The sequence below is a fragment of the Ipomoea triloba genome, chromosome 5 (assembly GCF_003576645.1).
Source record: "Ipomoea triloba cultivar NCNSP0323 chromosome 5, ASM357664v1".
NCBI classification, from domain to species: Eukaryota; Viridiplantae; Streptophyta; class Magnoliopsida; order Solanales; family Convolvulaceae; genus Ipomoea; species Ipomoea triloba.
In genome coordinates this window covers 25,022,110-25,032,265 of record NC_044920.1, presented here as the reverse complement: position 1 = coordinate 25,032,265, position 10,156 = coordinate 25,022,110, and the positions used below count along the sequence as shown (strand labels likewise).

The 10,156-nt window shown below is 35.9% G+C and overlaps 1 protein-coding gene across 1 annotated transcript; it reads left to right on the top strand.

Moving 5' to 3' along the window:
- Nucleotides 1–3,725: 3,725 nt before the first annotated feature.
- On the top strand, nt 3,726–8,751 carry LOC116019697. The gene is made up of 3 exons (XM_031259992.1): nt 3,726–3,950; nt 4,629–6,414; nt 6,651–8,751. Exons 1-3 carry the CDS (start codon nt 3,886–3,888, stop codon nt 8,706–8,708), a joined length of 3,909 nt encoding a protein of 1,302 aa, XP_031115852.1. The 5' UTR covers nt 3,726–3,885; the 3' UTR covers nt 8,709–8,751.
- The last annotated feature ends 1,405 nt before the right edge of the window (nt 8,752–10,156 follow it).

The following is a 10,156-nucleotide window of genomic DNA, read 5'->3' as shown; positions in this document are numbered from 1 at the left end:
ATTGCCTATTATGCCCACAAAATTATTGAAAAAAGACAGGATTTGCCCCGTCCAACACGATTAACCTCGAGCCTCGAGTAGGAGGAGGGCTCAAGCCTCGACGCGCCATCTTGTCACCCCTTTTCAACTACCCAACACAGCTGTCACCTACCACTTGTTTAACTTACGTATGTTAAGGGTAAAACAGACTATTCGCCCCTAAATCCCAAATTCCCATCATAAAATAGGATGTGGGTCTTTTTTTTTTTTTGGTGCTTTTATATGGAGTACGGAGTATAAAATATTTAATAATGTTTTTTTTAAAACATAAAATTTAATAATGTAAAAAAAATGTATTGTGTTTGTTTTTTTATTTTTTATTTTTGAAAAGAATGTATTGTGTTTATTTATAAACAAAAAGTAATGTTTTTATAAACATTTTTTTCTGTAACAAAAAAATTCATAATCATTAAATGATAAGTCGTACTCCTTATATTTAATTTTATTGGTCATACTTACTATTTTATCTTTCATATTTACTAACTATTTCATCTTTGTTTATTTCTATTTGTATTTTCGTTACTATTTCTATTTTCAATCTTATATAGAGTAGTGTTTAGAAAAAAATAAAAAATAATTTGGAGTATCACTGAGTATGACAAAAAAAAAAAAAAAAAAAAAAAACTTAGGTTATCGCATCAGTCCATAAATCATACACAATATTTTTCGATTTATTGCTAAATTAATGACTTTTTTTTGTACATGTTTGAGACTGTCTTAATCTCACCAATCTTAACTTTTAGTTAATGGATTATTAAGCAAAAAAGACTCCAAAGTCTTTGAAATTAGCTTCCATGACCTGACCATTTACTCCCTACCTAATTTCCCATTATATCAATGCCATATTAAATTAAATATTATAATAAGTAATTACAAATTTTATTATGAATTAAAAAGTATAAAACGTGATTATAATTTTAGGGAAAATAAAAAAAGTTTAAAAAGCTGTTTAAAAAAATAAAAAAGAAGAACCATGGGGAGTGTTTAGAATATGATTAATTAGTCATTTTAATTGGTTTGATCAACTTTAGAGGATTGACTTAGAGTGTGTTTATTTATTATTATTTTTTTTGTGGGTGAGGTGCAAGTCAAGGGGTGTGGGGTTGGGGTTACTAATTTAGATTTGTTGTCGTAACGAAAAAAAAAAAAAGTAATGTATGGGTGTGACAGAGCGCATCTACTTGGTGTTCCAGGGTGACCGTCAGTTGATTTATGTTTATCTTTGTTTTTTTTTCCCCTCTCCAGTCCAATTCTAACCAAGATATCAATTTTGAATTCTGCCTCTAATATTGCTCTTAACCAATAAGTAAAAACGAATATTTAGTAAATAGTTATTTGTCTTATCTAATTAGCACCGTCCGCTAAAATTTGAAATGTTGCTCCAAGTAGTGTTTTGGTATCAGTTATCAACTGATTCCCAGGCACCCTCACTAATTGGAGTGGGCAAAACCAATTCATTTAAACATGAAATTGAGAATTGCTCCATATAAGTTTGAACTAAACTTGTCTAAATTAGTTTCCTTTCATAAAATAGCAACAACAATAATAGTAATAAAGAAAATAAATTAAATTAGATGTAGTAATGTGTACAAAGTGCGATCTAGCCTCGAAGAGAAAGCATACACATTGTCAACACCGAACAACTCATGTCCTGATGTCCACCATGACAGAGGAACCTACAACGTCTATGGTGCAAACATTTCTTACCATATGACTTTCAAGTGTTCTTTTTTATCAATTTGTTCATGTGAATTGTATTTACACGTGATATTTTAAAATTAATATTCTTTATACATTAAAAAAAAAATATCAAGCATTTTCTATTATATATGATAAACTTCAAGTGACGTATAATTTTTTGGATCAAAGTTTAAAATTTATTAGAATTGCACCAATGTTTTAAATTTTAGTATTGTTATGGTTATAGTACTCATAACCATTGAATTTAGTCAAAAGGAAAGTCTATGTATTAGGTATAAGAGAACGAAATAGATGAATTATTTGATAAATTGAGTGAAATCGCACTTAATAAAAGACAATCGAGTTCATTGGGCAATTAATTTGATAATTACAATGTTTCAAAGTTAATTATTTGTGGGAATTGTCTATTAACCTTCTTAGTTCATAGCTAACGTACGTTAATTTACCTTCAAATACATAGCTAACGTACGTTAATTATTTGTGTGAACTGTCTATTAACCTTCTCAGTTCATAGCTAACGTACGTTAATTTACCTTCAAATACATAGCTAACGTACGTTAATTTTTACCTTCAAGTAATAATTACCAGTTTTCCATAAATTAAAAATATTTAAAATTAATTATTTAACTTTATAAGTGTATGGAAAGACAATTCAATTTTATAATTATAATTTAGCAAGATGGAAATCTAAAATGTGGTGAGAATTTCCTTTGGCCACTTGCCCAAATCACTTTCTGTTCCACTTTTGTTTTTGAATTGTGTTGGACAGATGAATTCCCGTGTGTTAGGGTTTTTTTCTTAATAAATTATTTAAACTATTTTTTTATTTTACGTTTTTTTATATATAAAAAAAATTATACATTGTCTTTCTTTACACAATATTGGAGGGGCAAAAGTATATATTTACACACACATATAACTGATATAAGTAAGTGGCAACATTTGACATGTTGGATCATATAACACATCTTTACAACAAATCCTCATTATGCACTTGGCCAGTGCCGACCTTACCCACACACTCTAGGCCTTCATTATCGTGTTAAAAGTTTAATACTTTTTGTACTTGCACAAACCATTTTTTTTTTTTTACACTTATTTCTCACTTGACAATCAAATAGTACTAATTGTTATTTTGTTATTATATATATAGGGGTAGGGATTTTGAAGGGATAATCTTTTTCTCACTCTCACGCACACCATATGTTATATTAAGTGAAAAAATTTTAGAGAGAAAGCAAAATGCTCCTTAGTTTTTTTTTTCGTCATTATTGTTAAACTTGTACTTATAATTTTAATCCATATTATGAGTTCTATTGCACTCACCGTAAATAAGAAACCTAGAAGTGATGGAGATGATCATATCGTCCATTACATTAAATGGTTGTACACCTCAGTCAACACATAATACTTAATACCAATGACATTATTTATAGTGAGAGAACAAAGTAATCATACTCTTACGTTATATTAATGTGTTCCGTCATAACATAATCTCAAGTCATCATTTAAAAATCCTCGTTACTTATGTATTCTTCACATCGGTAACACACCCCTACTAAAATCTAAAAAGAGATTATAATAAAGCACGTTAAAACAATAATATTTATCTTAATATATAAGTATAGTTCAAAAAAATCTTAATATATAAGTACAAATCCGTACTACGTTACCATTTTAAAATTTTTAACTAAAATTATTACAAAATAAAATAGTTCAATAATTTTTTTTCTCGAAATAATACACTACATTCTTGTAACAATCAATTGATTTTGATAATCTAGTAGAGATTTAGAAACTGATTTTTAAAATTTAACTCCGAAGAGAGAAAAAAAAAAGAAACTAATTGGCCACGTCAGCCCACAATGAAAAATAAAAGGGCACACAAAAAGTCGTCCGCTTGGAGGGTAGTACAGTAATTTTGAGGAGTGAAGGGGCATTTTGTCTCCTTTCCAGTTTTATTTTTATTTTCTTTTCAGAGGCCATTCATTCATTCATTCGCTGTTATCAGGTGTGCTTTTGCTCCTCCAAGCATTTTCCTGGACGAAATCGATTCCAACAAAAAAAAATCCCTAAAACTGAAACACAACTAGGAAAGGAAAGGAATCTCCTAGATTTGCAGATGGTTTCTTCGCTTTCTCAGACATGGACTTCCTCTTCTTCTTCTTCTTCCTGAAAATGATCAAACCTCAGCCGCAGCGTTCTTCTTGGTAACTTCACCACTCTCTCTTCTGCTCTTTCCTCGTCAACTCTTCTTGTTTTTCTTTACTTCCCGTGTTCCGGGCACCGCCCGGATTTTCGTTTTGTTCTCTGATCATCGGGTTTCGCACTGCTTTTTGTTTGAACCGAAAAAAGTTTTGCTTTTTAGCAGTTTTGCTCCTTTGCTGGTGATTTTTTTTTTTTTTTTTTTTTTGGGAGCGTTTTGAAAATTGATGATCACTTAGAATGATACTTTGTAGAGTTAGTAGTATTCAAAAAAAAAAATTTTTTTTTTACATAGCATTTAAAGGTTCCAGTATTTATGATGTCATTAACTGTTCCATCTGATTTTTTTTACGCAGTTTCATTTGGATAGTTTTTGAGCTTTAAATGTTTTATATATGGAAGTGATTTCGAGGGTTTTTACCGTGAACAAGAACTACTGTTTATCATGGTGTTATCGAGCGCTTCCATATATATGGGAATTTCCGAACTGTTTATTTTTTGAACAGTTTTACTGTATTTCTACCTAATTCAGTTCTGGGGTGCTGGGATTCATCTCCTTTTTATTTTTTGAGGGGGGGGGGGGGTAGGGGGTTAATTAACCATTTTTCAACTGTTTTTTTTTTGTTTTTGTTTTTTTTCCTAAGTTTTAATTCAGCTATTTATTTGTGTTGTAATGTTTTCAGGGCTGTGTTTCGCCTTGTCATTCTGTTATCTGCCCTTGTTACTGTGGCTAAATGTGAACCTTGTCAAGAAACTGGTAGTGAGGTTAACTGTGATGCTTATAGATCCTACAGAGGGGTGGGTACAAATTTTCCTGGTGTTTTGGGTGGAGATTTAGGCTCAGAATTGACACAAGTTTCTGCACCTCAGTTAAGTCTTGGCACTGCATGCCCAAATGCAAACTTGTTTTGCTTTCCTTCAACATTGCCTGGGTTTTTACCTAAAAAAGAAGGTTCTGAATTGACTGTGGATGGATTGTCTTTGGTTAAATCAGACAAAGCACCTATGCAGTCAGATGGAGGTAGTGCTAATATTACCAGAATGTCGGATTTTGGTATTTTTAGGTTACTAGGTGGGAGAAGTATTTCGTGCTCGCTGAACTACCATGAAGGTCGTAATCCGTTGCAATGTTACCGACCTGGAACTAGTGGGAAAACGAGTCTTTCTTCTTGTAGCAGACCTTTAGATGATAGTTCCAAGAATTTGAAAACAAAACAAGTGGATGACAGTATCAGATTGAAGTTCTCGGGTAGTTCTTTACCTAACATAGAAGTTAGCCCTCCTCTGCTTGAGTGGGAAGAGAGTTTTTTGTATTTTCCTTCATTAGCCTTTGTGATGGTGATGAATACACACAAACACAGCAGTTTGCATGTGTATGAGCCTTATAGTACGAACTCTCAGTTCTACCCTTGCAATTCTAGTGAGATATTGTTAGCTCCCGGTGAGGCTGCTTCAGTTTGTTTTGTGTTTTTGCCTACATCCTTAGGCCTCTCCTCAGCTCAGCTAGTTTTGCAGACAAATTTCGGTGGTTTCTTGGTTCGGGCTAAAGGGTTTGCTGTTGAATCACCATATGGAATTCAGCCTGTTACTCTTGATGTTTCGTCTAGTGGTAGGTGGAGAAAGAATATATCGCTTTTTAATCCCTTCGATGAAGCCCTCCATGTGGAGGAGGTAATTTCTTGGACGTCTGTTTCGATGGGAAATGCTTCCAACTTGATGAAAACAGTTTGTAGTATTAACAACGCAGAAGATTCTAGTGACGTTAGTTTGCTCGATGCTAAGCAGTGGCTGGAAATTACAAATGGCGGAGTTGGTTTTCCGCTAGTTGCTATGAGGCCTCACGGAAATTGGGTTGTTGGTCCGCAGAAAAGTGAGACGATCATGGAGCTTGATTTTTCGTGGGACTCAGAAGCGAAAATTTTTGGCGCTTTGTGTGTGCAGTTGCTGAGGTCTTCACAGAACAATATTGATACGGTTATTATACCTCTAGAAGCAGAGCTGACCAAGAAGCCGAGCCATGATGACCACCAAAACATTATTTCATTGTCTCTTGATACTGTCATGCCTTGTAGTTATAGTGGAACCGTCGTCCTTGCCCTCATTGTGCACAACGATTCTCCTCATGTGTTGAGTATTGTCAAAATCAGTAGAGAAGGAGATAACTCCAAACAGTTTCAGATTAAATACATGAAGGGGTTAATAATTTTTCCCCATACTGCGACACAAGTAGCCTTGGTTAGCTACTTAGGGTTTGATTCTCCATCTCAATCTCCCGAGATAGACATGAGCTGCAAGATCATTGTATCCACAAATGGCTCTAGAAATTCTCAGGTTGAAATTCCTTGCAAGAATATAGTCAGTGTTTGTACAAGAGAGAAATTGGTATATTTTTCTCGACATGGACAAATATCTGAAGAGGGAGAATCTGTGAATATTAGAGCAAGTTCTTTGGACAACAACGATTCACAGGTAGGCATGCTCTGATCCTCGTTCTTTAATTTATACCCCAACCCCTTTTATTTACCCTGCAAGTTTCGAACATGTCCTGCATGTATTATGACTCGAAATTTCAATTAAAGTCTAATAAGTTGTCAAAAAACTTGTCTTGTGCGAGTTGTGTCTACTAACATAGTAACATGCATATGTCATATGATACGAATATTATTCATCATGATTGAGTTCTTTGTATTATGTATAATCTGAAGGCATCGGTTGCAGCAGAAGCTGATGAAGCAATACTGAGGAACTGGAAATCTCAAGCGACTGCGAGTGACATGTCTGTGCTTGATGAACGTGAGGTTGTCTTCCCGGTGATTGAAGTTGGACATTTCTGTTCGGAGTGGATCACTGTTAAAAACCCAAGCCCGCAACCAGTTCTAATGCAGCTAATCTTGAATTCTGCAGAAATTATTGACGAATGCAGGACACCAGAAAGGCACATGCGGGCTTCTTCATCCAATACTTTTTTGCATAATATTTCTCTCGCTCCAACAAGATATGGTTTCTCAATAGCAGAAAATGCTGTGACTGAGGTTCTGGTCCACCCGTTTGACAGAGCGTCTTTAGGTCCAGTTTGGTTTCATCCCGGGTCTCAATGTAGATGGCAAAGCTCAGCCCTAATACGAAACAACCTTTCTGGTGTGGAGTGGGTTTCTCTCGGTGGATTTGGGGGATCACTCCTTATGGTTTTGGTCGAAAAGTCTGAGCCTATTCAAAGTCTTGATTTTAAGATGAACTTGCCACCTGCTCTTAATTCCTCTTTTCCCGGGTCAAATGAGATGGATGGCAAACCTCTTGGCTGCTCTCAACTCTTGTCAAAAGAGGTTTATGCAAAGAACATCGGTGATCTACCCTTGAAGGTCAAAAGAATTGAAATTTCGGGCACACAATGCCAGTTGGATGGATTCGTTGTAAATTCTTGCGAGGGCTTTTCTCTTGCACCCGGGGAGTCGAAAAAGATCGTGGTATCTTATCAGACTGATTTTTCTGTAGCTACAATACAGAGAGATCTTGAACTGGCTTTGACTACTGGCATTCTCGTGATACCCATGAAAGCTACTCTTCCCATGTACATGCTTAGCATCTGCAAGAAATCATTTCTGGCCCGACTAAGAAAGTCTTACCTCACGATGGTTCTAGTTGCTTTTGTGTTGTTTATCGTCTCAACCCAACTGAGGAAGTCTCTCGTTAGCTTTGCTGTCGATGACTCCCAAGATTATATTCCTAAGAGCGGGAAAAGCTGCACTGGCAATGTTTACCATACGAGAAAACCGTTAGTGCTTCATAATCAGATTCATAGTGGAAATTTAAAGTCTGTCATGCTCTCTAGAATCATTGGTTTAGTCAGACCATACAAGGAAGAAGGGGCATTGCTTTTGGAACATTCGTATGCTGACAGTAAAGCTGCAACGACTCCTTTAGTACACGAGAAGGACACTACTTTGCCCGATACCCAAAAGAAGTCGGTGCCTCCATCGAATTCTCTTGCAATTGGGAGCTCTGATACACAAGAAACGTCGCGAATTGGGGGGGATCTCAGGGTCAAGGTTGGAAATGAGAAAGGGAGGAGAAGGAGAAAGCACAAAAAGTCTAGTGGTGTAAGTGGACTTTTTGATGTTTCGAGTAGTCACAGTGGCAATTCTACACCATCGTCGCCCCTTTCACCCGTCTCCACCTCTACACCCAAACGACTGTGGCCTCAGTCTCCAGATTCGGACCAGTCTGTTCGGGTTACTAGTCCATTCGTTCACGTTTCCAAATGTGAAAACATTATACAACCCGAACCAATACCCCATCAAAAACTCCTCGAGGCAACAGAGGCCTCGTTGAAATTCAGCACTGACAAGCCCTCCCTTGCTACTCTAGAGAAGCCCGCTGCAATTAAGAAATTGGCTAATGCGCCCGTTATGCTGCCTTCTGCAACCCGCTCTTCTACTGGCCCACTGGCCTCGTATGTAACATTCCCATCGGTCTCGGCTTCATCTTCTCCGCCTTGTGCAAATGCACGTGCTCCGGGGTCCAAACTTCACGCCAGAAAAGCCATGAAAAGCGAGGAAACAAGGTCAGATGAAAGGTTTACGTACGATATATGGGGAGACCACCTGTTTGGGCTTCCTCTGACTGGTAGCTCAAAGAATGTGTTGCCAATGCCAACCCAGGCTGGTATACAAAACAACTCTGATAGCTTTTTTGTAAGGGGCCCTCAGATCCTCATGAACAACTCCCCACAGAAAGTTGTAAGTTGTCCTGATCATGAAGGTTAATGATAAGAAAAGAAAAAAAGAATAAATTTTAACTTCATGTGCACCATTGGACCTATTGATTTTAAACCTCCCTGTTACTTGCACCACAAATACAAGAGAATGAGACTACAGGTAAGAGGTAACATATGACATATCACTCTGCTCTCCCCTTCATTTAGAAACTGGGCCAGTTTTAACCAAAAAATTACAGTTCTGAATCAACCAACTTTAGTGCATGGTTCAATTTCTACCCGAGAAGGTGAGAAGGTATGGAATTGGCCTTATCGTGAGTACTAGTGAACAAGGGTTTTAAGAAACCCGGAGATCTTTAAACTACATGTCTTGATTTACCTCATCCATCAAGAGGTCTAAGACTATAGAAAAGGAGCATGTCTTGATTTACTTTGTCCACTAAAACTTTAGAAAGGAGTAGGCGAGGGCTCTCGAGATTGGGGTAGATATTTTGGAGAATGTCACAACTCTCTTTGGTCTGGACCCAAATTGGAGCTGGGCTCAACCATGGCAAGAAAAGAATATAAATTGGATTAGAAGTTGATCATACATCAATTTACCATATCTATAGCATATTTGCCAAACATGATTATACCAATATCTTTGATTGAGACAGGATTCAAACATCAGTGATCTCATCTAACCACAAGGTACTTGGCAGATAATGATCATATTTAGTAACATAGTTAGCTTATCAGATAATTTTGACCACTATTAACTTTTTGACTCGGTTAAACGACCAAGGGAAAAAAGTCAAATATATCCTTAAACTTTAGTCGAAAGTGTAATTAGGTCCTTGATCTTTAAAAAAGTGTAATTAAAAACTCAACTTGTCATTTTAGTGCATCTAAACCCAATAATAGGTAATTTACCTAAAATAACCCGTCATCAAGTTTTTGGTGATAATTTCAATGAATTTTTTTTTTGAATATTACTAACTCTATTACAATGCAATATCTGTTCATAACTACTTTTTCAACCTATTGAAGCACAAGAGTCAGTATTGCCTCTACTGAGGCTCGAACCCACCACCTCCCGTATTGCCCTTATCAGATAATTTCAATGAAAATTCTAACAAAAAAATCCTGTAACCCTTTAAATTAAAAAAATAAGTAAATAAAAAATTCAACAACTAGTCGTCTTCACCAGTGAAGAAGGCGGCCTTCTGGTCGTCTTCTTCACTAAGAACGTCAGATAACTAATTCTATCAACTAGTTAAACATGCTAATTCAATCAACTAACAACTAAACATTTTTTACAATTAATTAATTCTATCAAATAATTAAACATATTAATTCAATCACTTAATAGAGCTATTTATTAAATACTCGAAAAGAAAATTAGAAAAAGGTGGGTGGATAGTTTGCAAGTTGCAACTGCATAAAACCAAAAATCATAAACGACAGGCTGAGGCTGAGGCATCGGTCCCCTCTTTTTCTGCCATTTTTACTTGCTTC

Coding starts and splice junctions, on each gene's coding strand:
- LOC116019697 (XM_031259992.1), top strand. CDS start 3,886: ATGGACTTCCTCTTCTTCTTCTTCTTCCTGAAAATGATCAAACCTCAG. Junction 3,951..4,628: donor CAGCCGCAGCGTTCTTCTTG/GTAACTTCACCA, acceptor TAATGTTTTCAG/GGCTGTGTTTCGCCTTGTCA. Junction 6,415..6,650: donor TGGACAACAACGATTCACAG/GTAGGCATGCTC, acceptor TATAATCTGAAG/GCATCGGTTGCAGCAGAAGC.